The sequence below is a fragment of the Chiloscyllium plagiosum genome, unplaced genomic scaffold (genome assembly GCF_037043375.1).
Source record: "Chiloscyllium plagiosum isolate Xiang-an unplaced genomic scaffold, Cpla_swu_hap1 HiC_scaffold_31, whole genome shotgun sequence".
Classification (NCBI taxonomy): Eukaryota; Metazoa; Chordata; class Chondrichthyes; order Orectolobiformes; family Hemiscylliidae; genus Chiloscyllium; species Chiloscyllium plagiosum.
Genome location: NW_028270169.1, coordinates 21,528,460 through 21,543,359, shown reverse-complemented (window position 1 = coordinate 21,543,359; position 14,900 = coordinate 21,528,460). Strand labels below are relative to the sequence as shown.

At 36.6% G+C, this 14,900-nt stretch overlaps 2 protein-coding genes across 17 annotated transcripts in view; one reads left to right on the top strand and one right to left on the bottom strand.

Moving 5' to 3' along the window:
• The window catches only part of git1 (G protein-coupled receptor kinase interacting ArfGAP 1), a 216,394-nt gene extending 208,298 nt beyond the window's left edge, over positions 1-8,096 (top strand). For 11 of the 15 annotated variants that reach the window (XM_087977322.1, XM_087977325.1, XM_087977321.1 and 8 more), the window contains 3 exons: positions 568-741; positions 2,287-2,350; positions 3,255-8,096. In XM_087977322.1, the coding sequence (XP_087833448.1) occupies positions 568-741; positions 2,287-2,350; positions 3,255-3,467 (451 nt within the window). In that variant the 3' untranslated portion in view covers positions 3,468-8,096. Of the gene's footprint in view, positions 1-185; positions 276-567; positions 742-2,286; positions 2,351-3,254 lie in introns of those variants that run through there. The other 4 variants (XM_087977327.1, XM_087977328.1, XM_087977326.1 and 1 more) reach the window with 2 other exon arrangements.
• Positions 8,097-11,849: 3,753 nt separating this feature from the next.
• Positions 11,850-14,900, bottom strand: part of tp53i13 (tumor protein p53 inducible protein 13) — a 48,831-nt gene continuing 45,780 nt past the window's right edge. For both annotated transcript variants that reach the window (XM_087977331.1, XM_087977330.1), the window contains one exon: positions 11,850-14,100. In XM_087977331.1, the coding sequence (XP_087833457.1) occupies positions 13,988-14,100 (113 nt within the window). In that variant the 3' untranslated portion in view covers positions 11,850-13,987. The remainder of the gene's footprint in view (positions 14,101-14,900) is intronic.

Here is a 14,900-nt window from a genome sequence, read left to right as displayed (position 1 = left end):
TTCAACAGTCTTTATATTATTGGAATGTTTTGTTATATTTATTGTACAGACATAATTACCAACTAAGTAATCATACACTGTTTTTGCACGCCTGAAGTGTTGAAAGTTACTTTACACAGTGACTATGCTGCTTTTGTGTTCAATTACAAGATGAAAAGTAATTGATTATTTTCTGGAAATTCTAGCTTCTACCAGTTCGTGACTGATGAAGGCAAGTATAAATTTGAAGATGAATTTCTTCACACCTATTGCAGCCTTCTGAAATTTAAACTGAGGTATCCAGAAGTCTCTGATCATTGACACTTGTTCAAGTATGTACTCGCTCACCCAACAGCTTGCAACCACCATCTATTGAATGCTATAGCCGAGGCTTTTTGGGGTTCAGGCAACTCATTGCCATTTATGAAATGATCTGAACCCTCAATCTAGTTACAGCCTTTGTAATACACACTCAGGCATCTGATTTCTATATGCACGAAGTAGTGCGCTGAAAAGTCACTCTAGACACAATTCTGGTTGCTGTTCTGCTATACTGTGTTCATGTTCAGCCTCCATTTATCTTCTTAGAATCGCTGATGGGAAGATGGGAAGGGATGATGACTTCCACCTAGAATATGATGAACATGAGGGAGAATTAGATCCAAGCCTTCCCAGTACAGAGGATGTAATCCTTAAAACAGAGCAGGTCACGAAAAACATCCAGGAGCTTCTTCGAGCTGCCCAGGAGTGTAAACATGAAAGGTTGGTCTGGAAATCCTTTAAAACTACTTTCAATGGTGCAAGATGCACACTATGAGTAACCTTACAAATTATTAAAGACTATATTGAAAAAAGCTGTTATTTGACTATACTAGCTACCAGACAAATGAAATAATCCTGCAGTTTTGAGGGTGCATGATTTTACTTCTATTTTAACATGGCATATAAAAAATATTTTAAAACCATGTTTGAGAATCTTGAATCAACTCTCCCTGCTAGATAACCAAACAGAAGCAAATTAACTTAGCAGTGTCCAGCTATTATCCATACACTCCTAAATCAAGACTTCCCTTCTGGCTTCTGCACCACTTGTATCATTGACCATATTTTCAAATGTATAAGTATCTGTAGCTCTTTGTCTCTCTTAAACCCTTCAAAAACTTTCTGCTGCTTTGATGTTACTGCACACTCTAAGAATCTCTCTCCAACTGTCTTTGACACTGGTCTTAGCTGGTTGTGCTCATAACTTTCACAAGGCAAGTTTCTCTTTCCCTCTAATGGTTTTGCAACTTTCAAAGTAACCTCCTGATGGATCACGTATACATTGTTGATCTCATCCTTATTTGAAATCCTTATGCAAGTTCATCAGGAATCAAGGAACTAGCTTCTTGTGTCCTCAAAATCACCAGCTCTACAACTCTGTCTTCCACTGATTCAGAGACTGCTTCTACATTCTTCAGTCATCTATCCAAATCTGTTAGGCCAAACTTTCCTCCATTTTAGTATTGCCAAAACTGATGCATTTGGTTTTGACTTCATGTCTCTGACCTTTATTTCAGTAACCTCTTTGATTTACTTAAGATTGGATTAGGAAATCTGGAACTGAAATGCATTACTCACTTTAAACCTCCTTGTCTCTAGGTCCACCCATTGACCGTTTTCTTCTGCATCTTTAATATTGCCAGCCTCTACCCATAGTCTTGTTCCTTCATTGTCCTGATGTCTTTTTTTTTTTAAGTCCTCTGGTTGGCCTTCCTACCTTAGTCTTCAATAGGCTTCAACTCTGTCAAAGCGTCACCTGAAAAGATTTCTCTTCACCTACTGGTTATCGTCAAAGGCTAAGCCTAGTCCTTAGTTCAATTGGTTATCATCCCTGGAAAGCTTAAACTTGTCCAATTCTACCTTTTTAGTTACTGTTCTTCCTTGCTTTCCTGCCACACATTTTCTTAGTGACACCTGCTCTCTTCCTTTGGTTATTAGTTAATGCTTGTTTAAGCAGTATGCTTCAGGCTGCAGGTACTATCTATCCTGTGCCCTCTGCCTCACTGCCTCTTTGCCTAGTTTAAAAAACCATCACTAAACCGTTCAATTCAGTTTAGTTTTAGTTCTTTTAATTATTTCCCTTTTTGTTCTCCTGACCAGTGTATTATTTTGATCCTCTGATGCTACTGAGATTTCTGTACCTATGCGTTTGTAGAAATAGAATTATAATATAATTAATATAATAGTTATAAAATTATTTTGACATGTTACTGTCTAACTATTTTGATTATAGAATGATTCTTAATCTATCAATTTTATTGCCAGTTTTGTTCCATGTTCTGAAAAGATTCACTCCGCAGTCACTGAAATGGCTTCTCTCTTTCCAAAGGTAACTTTCAATTAGAATTCACCTGATTGAGAAACAGTTGAATAACCTTAGTTATGAAATTCTGGTCTGCTGTTGCTAAGTTAGTCAGAATGGATCAATTTTTTGTGAAGAGATAAAGCAACAGAAGGGAAAGATGCCTGGAAACCCAAAAAAATGGATTTTCCTAACATTGTTCTAGAATTAACTGCAAGGCATCTTATTTCTGTTACCTGATCAGCTTTCCATTTGGTAGAAGGAGCAGCTGCAGTGTATGCAAGGTGCATAGGAGATTGTAGCAGGGATGAGGTCTTCAATCACAGAGTGGCTGTTCAAAAGACTCAATACAGTGGCCAGGGAGCAGGCACACATTTCTGACCAGAAGAGTGCTGAACACCATTTTGGGTATGAATAAACATCAAGCATTCTTTAATCCCACCTGCAGCAGACATTGGTCTCTTAATGTATGCAGGAGAAGGGCTTGGTGCCTGTTTGAAGTCTCCTCTTCAAGATTGGTTTGTCCTGATAGAGGCAGCACCATCAATGGCTGCACTGGAGAACTCAAAGTGAACAGGTTGCTGCTACTAAAGATAACTAAATGGGGAGCTTGGGTGGGTATGAGTGCTCGATCTATTTTGTTTATTATGAATAAAACTGGTAAATGTGGCTAAATAACGTTAAATGCAAAATATCTCGTGTCTGATCAATCTGTAATTTCATAATTTAGGTAATTAACTGAAATAAAACCACTGACAGCGTGAGATACATTCAGCAGTTAAATTCAGCTTATGTTAAATGTAAGAAACAGGTAATTTGTTCTGACACAATGAGGGATGTTTCAGATTGTAAACCTAAAGCAGTGAAGCTACTGTTGGTACTACACTGCAGAGTTTTCTAACGTGTGGTTTTTTTTTCCTTAAATGAACAGAAGCCTGCCCTGGACACAGTCCGATGCTCTTTGAGATTGCTAAATGCGAGTGCCTTCCGATTGCAATGTGAGTGCAGGAAAACCATTCCGCCAGAGCCTGGTGCACCGGTTGACATCCAGTTGCTCACGCAGCAAGTCATCCAGTGTGCCTACGATATTGCTAAGGCCGCCAAGCAACTGGTTACCATAACAACCCGTGAGAAAAAACAATGATAAAACACTTCGTTCACATTCCGTTTTTGGAGTACATTTGGGAGATTAAAACATGCAACTTTCTTCGAAAGCAAACTGAAATCCCTGTAAATATTCTGATTCAAGTAACATGGATCTTTTTTCTGCCATAGATTATTTCGGCTTTCAGGATAGATGAAAGTTTAAACTTCCAATTTTGTGGTAGAACTCGCCAATAATAGTTAATCAGAATTGTTACCACTGTATATTGACGCGGCCATAACAAAAAGTCGCATTGTGGTGATAGCCGATATTCTTCGACTTCTGATGTTTCAGCAAGATGTGAATATTTACTTGATCGTCGGGTTATGTTACACTGGAATTTTTGACTCTTCTACAAATAAGTTGTTTTGCAAAAGTACCAAGTCTTACATTATTGGTGAACACTATGATGTGAAATTTCAGTGCCACAAAGGCTTCATGCATTCAGTAATTGTTATATGAAAAAGAACTGCAAGTAAAGCCACTTGAAAATTGCTGATAGTTCTTGTATGTGACCACCTGAGTTTAATACGGATTGTCAGTGGGTTATTCACTGATTCATTTTGCCATCACCAGAGGCTGAAGAACAATAGATGTTCTGAAAACCATTAGAAAAAATACAAGTAGTGGGGTGCCTTTTTTGTATAGAATACTGTGAACCTGTGACTGTAACTGGCAACCATCAGTACCATTGCATCTTTGTGCATTGTGTGCCTTATAACAGTTGAATCTTGTTAAACAGTTGCATCCCATTATAATGTAGTCTTCACGCTTTGCTTTAGTAGTGCCCATTTTTCACATTGAACAGTTCGAGGATAATGACTTTGTGTAGTGTGCAATTTTTATTGATAGTTTACTAAAGTACAGTTACTGTACAATAATTGAGAATGCTATTTGACTGTAGCTAATGGTTGTGTTGGGCGTTCTCCATTGTTTAAAAATTTAAACATGGTCCTCTAATATCCAGCGTATGTCAAAATTTTCTTGGGCTGTATTAAAGTGACTGATGCGTGCAGCAACAGTCCTTCAGCACATGGCTTCATATTACCTTTGGGCACAGAATGTTGGGGGCATTTTCAGTTTCCAGCGTTGTTTATTGTTTCAGCCTTCTGAAGACCATCATCCCTAAAGTGAGTAGAGAAGATGGGCCATTACTGTACAAGACTTGAACCTGATTTTTTTGACACTTGTTCCGATTATTGGAGTAAGATGATCCATTGTTTCATTTTATTTATAGAAATTAAATGGCCATCTATTTGTTTCCTGGGAAAAAATATTTCACAAGGAATAAACAGCACCTCCAGCATTTGTCTTGCACTAGCTTGGCATTTGATACTGTACAGTGAAAGGGGAACTGGATAGTAACTGCAAAAGTTTTAATTGCTGAATAATTTGGGGAATGCAGGCTTGTGAATTGTTGTTAATTAATAACTTCAGCACCCTTATGTTAACTTTATTGCCATTTATTTTGCAAGCTGTGGGGCTTGGTGTAGTGGGAAAATTACCAATAAGAAAATTTTAAAAGCAAAGTAGTTAAAGTTACAATGTTTATTTTGTGAACTGAACAAAAATCATGTTTTGAAGACAAAATGTCAATGAAAATTGATCTATTCCAGTATAGGGAGATGGAAGTCAGATTGTGATGCTACATTGCAATTTATTTCAAATGCTGGAAAATTGATTGAAAGGAATGGTACTTGGGGAAGGATTCTGTAGATTGAAAGAAATTTGGACAAATGAGATTCTTCTAGTATGAGGTATGCACAACTTGCACAGCTTTTGAAAAAATGTTTCAAGCCTTAACTGATGTTCTGGGCATACAGTATTGGGGTGCTGTTTGTATATAAAATATAAGTAAATGTGCATAGTTTAATAATGTTAAACAAAAAGACTGTTTATCATTCTAATCTTACAAGTCAATGATGTAACTGGAGTAATCAAAACCACTACGTTCATGGCACTGGGCAGATTCAGTCATTGAATTCAGCTTATCCCAAGTGTAAGAGACAAAGTCCTTTGTTAAACGAACATGGACGCATTGTAAATCTTTTTACTTGTTCTTTATTTGATAAAATGCTCATCAAAGTACTGACTGATGTGCTGACATTGTAAAATGTGTTGATTTTTTTTTCATACATTCATTGAAACACTATGATATGCTACAAAAATGTTGATTCATTGGAAAAAATATCAAATTTTGAAATAGGTTTTGCAAGGCAAATTACAGGCAGGGACTGTATACAGTACAGTCAGAGGGAATTAAATGTTTTTTTTCTCTGTACCTTTTCAAATGTCTAGTTAATTTGATATAATGCAATAGTATTTAGACAGTGACCAAAGGCATTTATAAAGAACTGTTTAGAATGACCAGGGATGGTATTAAATTACATATTAAATGGCAAGGTTCATTTTCGTGTGACAGCTTTTTGTTAGTTTGTGTGAAAGACACTGCCAGAAATTTTGCAAATAGCAAAGAAAAAGATCAAATGCTATAGCCTCTCAAATACTTTTCATTGCCCTTTTGAAACTCTCTTAATTTGTAATGCTGCTATGGACAGCTGACATTTTGTACAGCATTATCTTCAAACCAATCAGTTTCTTTGTAATTCTGTAAGGATGAAATCTTGTTTACAACAAAAGTCATGAAATGCTGAATTTTGACATGAAAGTTTCATATAAACTTTTGGCTTTATTCCAGAATGTTAGGATTTAAAATTCATTAACCCATTCTGTTAATTTGTTTTTGTAAAAAGGGTAAAATATTACTATCAAGTTGTAAAATAGGCAGTTAACACTAGTGGAAGAAACAAATTTCGCATCTAATTTGTAAGCACCACACACCCTCTGGTGCATCCATTGCTGAATAAGTCCACCCTCTCCAGTCACATCTCGGCATCATAAATTTTCATTGTCACAGTCTCCAGATTGGATTAAATAACATAGATTCACTTGTTCCTTGTTGAACTGGGACGCTATGCAAGTAGTAAGTTGCCAGTATTGCATCCACCACTACAGACTACACAGGCAAACTTTAATCATCCAGGCTAAGATTGTAGTGAAGTACAGATGAGTCAGACTTTGACTGAAGCTGCAAATATCAAAGCAACCTCTCTTCAAAAAAAAACAAATCTTCTGTAAACTAACAAAATCAAAACCTATTTAAAATAGGTTAAATATAGTTTCTTGTCATTGATGTCATTCACTCATTTCCTTTGACCTGTCTAGTATTGATGCATTATGCCTGCAGGGATATGTGAAATTTGTCTGTTGTTCAGATGAATAACTCTGCAACCTTTTAGATAAGATTTGAATCATATGCAGCAAAACTCTTTATCTCACTGAGGAAAGTAGTGATTTAATATACTCACTGACATCACTTTACAAGGATTTGCAGTAGCTCCGAATCTAGGCAAACTCCAAGAGCATACAAATTTCACTCAGCAAAGATATATTTTGTAAAGGAAGCAAGCTAACAACATAATGCGATTTGTAGGTTCAAATAGTAACTAATAACTCATACATATTGTACGAAATTTCCATTTCACACTAACTGAGCTGATTCACTGTATTTCTGCCTTGGAATTCCCTCCCCTAATCCCACAGCTAACACTTTTTATTGGGGGTGGGTGGGGAAGTGGGGTTGCAGGGCATGTGACGTGAGGGTACTGCCTGGAAGGGTTGGACAAAGATTGAACAGTAGATTCAATATTGTATCTGAATTCTGGGAATGAAGAATGTATTAATTAAGTTATACACATTCAAGTACAACTTGTGGTTAAGACAATCTGTAATCCTGGAAAAAAATAACACATTTTCTCAATGCTGTAATAGCTGGATTGCCATAAAGGGTATTCAAATGAGACCAGTGATTACATCAGAAGGCATCTAAAGGGAATGTGTGCTGTATTAATATTGATCATTCATCAATGTTTTACATGTAAGCCTGTTTTATAATCAGTATTTCATCTTGACAATGGTATGAGAAAAGTATATACCAATGGATTGAGTTTCCATATAATTTCTTTCAAGTTGCTTTCAAGTAACATACAGGAACATCATGGAGGTGGTTAATTCCTACTTGTAATATTGCAGCACATGTTTCTGAGGCACTGGGACTCTATCAATAACAATTTTAAAGTATAATTTTACATTTACCAAAACAAGGTTGTATATATTTTGAAAGAAATCAATACCTTAGTGAGTTCAGTTACAGTCTAATCCTCTGGGTTCAGATGTTTATACACTGTATTCCGCACAGTTTTAGAATGCCTTTTGAAGTGACCCCTTTGGGGTCCAGCTTTGTAACCCATTCTCATTTTATATATTCTGTGACTAATCCCCAGTGTGTGGTACAAAATGTTTTTTTTCTTAAATCCAAATGTCTGATATCTCAAACAATTGGTATTAAGCATGCACTTTTGGACAGTTGAGTGCTAAAAGTTATATTTAACAAGGACAGTCACTGACCTGCTTATTGTTTATGTTGTGCAATGAATGCTAATTGTAACTAATTCCATTTAGAAATGCACTCTTATTGTAGCTGGTAGTAGGAATGTGGTGGTGGGCTTCCTTGTAAACTCATCTATTGTACATTTGTATTGAAATAAATATATTCTGTTGTGCACAATGCTTGTGTATTGATTTCTTGATAAATTAAACAATGTTCAAACAAAAGTACATTTAAAATATGGAGCATTACTAAATATATGTTAATTATATATGCATCTTAGATTAATCTAAGTATTTATGTTGAGAAATAATTAAGTTTGAGTAAAGAATCTAAAACTTTAGGTCACTTTTATTGGAATGAAGAAATCTCTCTTTAAAAAATCCTGGATTGTGAAGCTATTTGAGAATTTGATTGTACGCTTGCACTTGATTCTAATAGTTTAAATGGACACTTAGATACATAAATGTCTACTAAAGTGGAGTTATTTAAATATCATGGCTAGTTGGTTTTCTAATTTTTGTATTAGATGTGGAGTTGAAATTTGAATGTTAACTAACATATTAATTTGATCCTGTAATTGTTACATGAAAATATAATAACATATGCTAATTAGCCAGATTTTGCTATACCAGAGCATCTGACTGCAACTGTTGTGTTGTTGATTTGGCCTTCTACGCTTCAGTTCAAGACACTTTTTATTGCCCACGAAGTTACCGGCAATGCAAGCTGAAAAACAAAGGAAATTTTCTTTCAAAAAAATAGTTTAATGTTTTAAAATTTCCAGCATCAATTAATACCTGAAGGAGTAAGACTTCACACATCTAATGGCTTTCACTGACAAAGTCAATTGCGCCATTAAATGGTCACTTAACACTTGAAATGATGTGGCATAGCTTTCTGTGTGAGCTTACATTCTGTCAGCTATGCAAATGGAGCAATGTTACAAAATTTGTTGCTTTTCAGTGGTTACATAGATAACCAAAATGCAATTTTTGAGAAGCTTGCAGTGGAGTGGCACAACTTGCACATCAATATTTAGATATTTGCAATTTCTTGTGCATTTGCTCTTCACCTCAAGAAGCCACACTATTTCAACAAATAATGATGAGGATTATTGATTTAAGTGTTAGTTTGTCAGCATTATCTGGCTAAGTCACCTAGTCAAACTTTATACAATATCATAGAAGAGAGGAAAGCCTTGCATACTATTGTTTTCATGACTTCCGAAGTCTCTGCATAGTCAATTCGGTACTTTTAAAAATAAATAGGCAAACACAGCCACCAGTGTGTGTACAGGATTTCACAAGCAACAATAAGAAAATAAACAGAACCTGCCTGTGATGTTTGAGAGAGAATTTTACTGTCATCTCATATGTCTGTCTCTACAGTTTGATAGGTCCTTTGGTTTAACATTTCATTTGAAAAAGTGGCCCCTACAGTGTGACATCCTCTTGGGATTATAATTGTCCATCTAGGGTTAGGCACTTCAGAACTGAAGTTACACTTGAACCCGCAAGCATCTGACTCAGGTAACCACTGAACGAAAGCTGGCACTGGTATAATGATAGAAGCCTGTGTGTGTGTTTTTTTTAAGTACAGAACTATATTTTGAAAATTTTATGCATTTTATTATTTGCATAACTTGGTCTTTTGCAGTTTCTTCTGCTATTTGCTCTGAAAAAGCCAACATTTATTTCCCAACACTAGTCACCTTGAGAAGGAAGTGCTAAATCTCCTCTCACTGCTACTATCATGCACCACTATGGAGGGATCTCCAGGGTTTTGCCCAGACAGTGAAGTAGCCTTAAGTTAGTGTGACTGTGGGGAGCTAGTCAGTGCTGTGATCCTATGTGCCTGATGTTCGAATCCTTCAAGATAGTAGAAATTGCAGACTTGTAAGACACAATCAAAGGAACTTTGTCATGTTATTGCAGTGTAGCTTATAAATGGTGCACACTACTGCCACTATGTGCTAGTGGTGGACAGGGTGCAAAGAAAATTGACTGCTTGGTTGTGTTTAATGTTGACCCTATACTATCACATTCTTAACTTGTGCTTAGTAGATGGCGGACAGACTTTAGGGATGCAGAATGGGAGTACTGCAAAATTCCCAGTTGCTTATCTGATTGTAGAGCCATGGTATTGATATGGCCTATCCAGTTCAGTTTCCAGTCAGTTCTGGAGATTCAGCAATGATCATGCTATTGAAAGTCATGAGACGATTCTTTCTTGTTTGAAAATGGTCATCAGCCAGATCCTGCTGCATAAGGTCACATTGTGAGGAGTCCTGAATAATATGGAACACATTGCAATCGACAAACATTCCCATGATAGTGGGCAAGTCATTGATGAAGTGGCTGAAAATGATGGAGTGTAGGATACTATCCTGTGGGAATCTTTCAATGAAATTCTGCAACTGAGATGACTGGCTTCCAACAATCAAGACCATCTTTTGTGCTAGATGACTTCAATCAGGGAGAGATTTCCCCAATTCCTATTGACCTTTTAATTTTGCTTAGACTCTTTGAGACCATTTTCAATGGCCATCAAGTTCACTCACCTCTGGCACACTAATATAGCCCTTTGGTGTAATGCATCACAACACTTATCTCTCCAGGATTCCGTCGCCTACATTTCAATAATGCAGGATGTGAAATTTGCTCTTAAGTCCAAGCCAATATTTGTGGTCAAAGACAAGCATTTGTCCTAAACTTGTATATCTATTAGCAATGCAATGGTTTGTAGAAATAGATTCACCTTACCATTTCCATTCATCTCTTCTTTCTCTTGCCCGGTTTGTAAATGTATAAGCTGTTTTTGGAATCATGCAAATATTCTTAGTACATTTTAATCATTTATCTGTCACTACTATCCTTTTCTAAGCTCTCCAATTCTCCAAATATAGTTAGAAGTTTTGTTTTGATAGGCCATTGGGAGTGGGAAAAGTAGAATGCCATCCAGTTAGCAGAAGCTAATGGGATGCAGTCTGAATATCCTGAACCTTTCAATGTAACTTCATCGTAGGCAGTTCACTGTTGTTATATGTCTTTAAAGTTATGTAGCAGTGTTCAACCCCTGAGCTGATTTATTTTTAACTTTGTAACACAGCTACCATCATAAAGCTGTAATGTATGACTGTGCAAAAGTCAGGCATTTGATTTTAACTTCTGCTTGGTGGGCTACTGTCGCCAAAAATTGATTCTGACTCAGAGATCAGTATGCTTTGAGTTCACAGCTCTCTATCCAAAATTCTCTGCTTTGAAACTAAAAGAGACCTGCCTTCTGAGCTTATGTTGAAGACTGTATTCATACTTGAGATGTTAACTCTGTTCCTTTCTCCACAGATGCTGCCAGATCTGCTGAGTTTCTCCACCTTTTTGTTTTGCCTTCTCCCTGTTCCACTAGGTGAGATCTCTTAGATATATTTGTCTGTATCTACCCTTTCAGTTTCTTCTGTTCTCTCACATCAAAACTTCTTCAAGGCATTAGATTAGATTAGATTAGATTACAGTGTGGAAACAGGCCCTTCGGCCCAACAAGTCCACACCGACCCGCCGAAGCGAAACCCACCCATACCCCTACATTTACCCCTTACCTAACACTACAGGCAATTTAGCATGGCCAATTCACCTGACCTGCACATCTTTGGACTGTGGGAGGAAACCGGAGCACCCGGAGGAAACCCACGCAGACACGGGGAGAATGTGCAAACTCCACACAGTCAGTCGCCTGAGGCGGGAATTGAACCCGGGTCTCTGGCGCTGTGAGGCAGCAGTGCTAACCTAAATACTACTTGGGTAGTATTTAGAAAATGAAAAAGTACTGAAACCTGACTGCCATGAACAATATGGAAAAGGGAAACCATTCAATGGGTATCTTTTCAAAGATTTGTCTACCATAAAACTCGAAATTTATGATTAAATATTAGAAGAGAACAATTTCATAAAGTAAACTCAAATTTTAATTTCTGAAAAATCATATTACATGAAAATTACGAATGTTTTATTTGAAAACATTTCATCTGAGACTTTTAGATCACTAAGAAACATGGTTTGATGTGTCCATATCATCTGACGACAAATCCTATGAACTTTACACACATTGCTCCCAAAGTACCAAAGTTTACGTAAGACTTCCCAATAATTGGAAGTTTTTACACACATGAATGATTAACCACTCTCCTATTCATTTATATTTACAGCAATAATTGACTTTTGCTTCTAACAAACGTGTGTATAACTGCAGGAAGTGTTTCCAACCTTTCATTGTCCTTAGATTTGTATTATTTATACTTGTCAGACAAGAGGCATACAAGGGTATGGCTGAAAATGAATCATGTCTGACACACAGCAACATTTGTCTAATGCTACTCTGTAGTAAACTGTCAAATCACTGCATATTTAAATGTACTTGGTGAATCCTACTTCCAATTAGGTTTGTCTAACACAAAATGCTACACTCATCTTGGAAATCTGAAGAAGATTGCACAACTATTAGTATTGTTATTCTGCCCTGTTGTTAAAATCCCATAAGATTACTCTCTCCCCACTGGAGCTTTTAATTTAGCCCTTCACATACTATCATATAAAAATAATTTTTCACTTTACAAACAGAAATCTATCTTGCAGATAAAGATTCTTTAATGGAGTGATGATATTTTCTTGTGTGCCCAACCTGAGTTGCAAAGCTTGATATGGAAAACCTGATTTTCTGGAGACTTTCTATCAGAAAAATGAGATCTGGTGTTTGTTTTTAAGTACAAGGAGAAATCATTTAGCAGATGGTAAAAATGAGTATAAAACAAAATTCTGGGCAGCAGAATCTCTGATTACCACTTTAAATCTTTTCCTTAGATGACTGTGTTTGACCCAGTTGCTCCATCAAACTCGATGATACAACCGTAAGTACTGAGGTGAAATCACAATCCTTTCTAAATAATTGGTTCATAACCTAATGATATTTGCAGGAAGTGACTGAGGTAATGGTTTATGGCAAAAATGATTCCATTACTTGTAAAGACTGTCAGGAATTTAAAGGGTTGTGTGTTTAATCTTGTAGCTTTTGAAGACTCTGCACATTTCAGAATTTGCACATGACCAGCTAGTCAGTTGGCTCAGTCATTAATCTTTGAATGGCGCACACAGAAAAAAATCTAGTTTATGCCTTATCATAAAAACATCTTTTGCTACAATAATGTCTCTGTTCCCTAGCAAGTTACTTATAATAAGTGTTCTCAAGGTTGTCAGGTACTGAAACAAGTGGGAATTGATTCTAGGTAAAAACAATGACTGCAGATTCTGGAAACCAGAGTCTAGGTTAGAGTGGTGCTGGAAAAGCACAGCAGTTCAGGCAGCATCCGAGGAGCAGGAAAATCGAATTGACTCTACACTAACCTGACTAGAGTGGGTCTCACCAGCTCTTAAAATTGGATATTATCCCACCACAAAATCTAGATCATGCTGGTGTTTGAGACTCTCCCTACACAGTTGCCCCATTTCCTTCTAATCCTTTTTATCTTATCTAAGTTTAGTTACATTTTAGCAGTTAAGACCAAATAAATTTGAGTTTTTTTTATGCAGAACGTGGTGATGCAACTTAGCAATTCATTTTATAATGCCTTAGAAATTAATTTTAGAAGTTTTTTTAACCTTCAATCCAAGCAAAAGACCCAAAATCATCAATGAGTTACAGAAAGAAATGATGGGAATATCTTTCGCATTGCGTGTTCAGAAAGGGACTGATTTGAGGTTTGCTATTAATTGCAGTATCATTTGTCCATCAGGTTTACTTAGAATATACAGGCAGTGCCTGTGTAAATTTGTGCTTTATATTACAGGAGTTATGAAACAAGAATCTGTACAGTCTTCAATAATTAAGTTTAACAATACATGATTTACAGATTTAAAAAAAGTAATGCCACAAACATTTAGTAAAATATAAAATTTCTGTCATCTTCTGCTTTGCACAGCTGTAGATTCACCTCATAATTGAGGGAAGTGTTTGCACTGATGTCCATTGATGTTAGCCCATCTAATGGAACTGTAGTGCTTAAAAAATATCTTTGGTCGCATCAGTCACTGTTGTCACTTGAAAGAACATCATAAGGTGAAATAGATTTCTTTTTGTACAGTGGCCTTTTTTTCCTCCTCTTGCTAAACCTGCTGAGTCTCCTCTTTATCACATCTGTAAGAGATCAAATAATTGTTTAATATCATTGGCATGTTTGAAGCTGTACAGCTTGAGATGCAATGTGTCCTGGATTGGGGTACTGATTAACTGCATTTGTGAAGTCAAGTTACAAATGACTAATTGGATTGGACAGCTTTCTCCCCCAGGAAATTCCTAATCACTTCTATATGGAGTTTCAGTATACCAGCAACTTTTGCAATGTTTATTGAAAATCAGAACAGGATCTCTTGCAAAGTTAATGGTTTGAAAGAATGTTGATTGATCTGTGGAAAGCAGATACTGATTAGTAAATGGGTATATTTCAGTTGGTAATTGTAATTCGTGATGGACTTCACATTGGTATTTGGAATTATACAAACATTTTATGAAGCATTAGGAAGAAAACTGTGTAGGCACAGATGTAATTCATTGTATACCTGTATATTTCTATATTGTCCTCTTCCCACTAGTTCTGGTTATGAGTTAGAACTATTTTGATAGTTCTGCAATTTGATGGTATGTTTCAGCCATCAAGGCCCAAGTTCTGGAATTCTTTCTCCACACTTGTCTTGACCTCTTCTTTCAGACACTCCCTCAAACCTATCTCTTGACCAAGTTAATGTCTCTCTCTTCAACTCCTGTCAAACTTTGAAAGCACCAGAAGACAACTGATGTTAAAGGTGTCAAAGGACCACAGACCATAAGATATAGGAGCAGGATTAAGCCATTCATCCCCTGAGTGTGCGCTGCCATTCGGTTATGGCTAATATTTCTCAAACTCGCACGCCTGCCTTCTCCCTGTAACCCTTGATCCC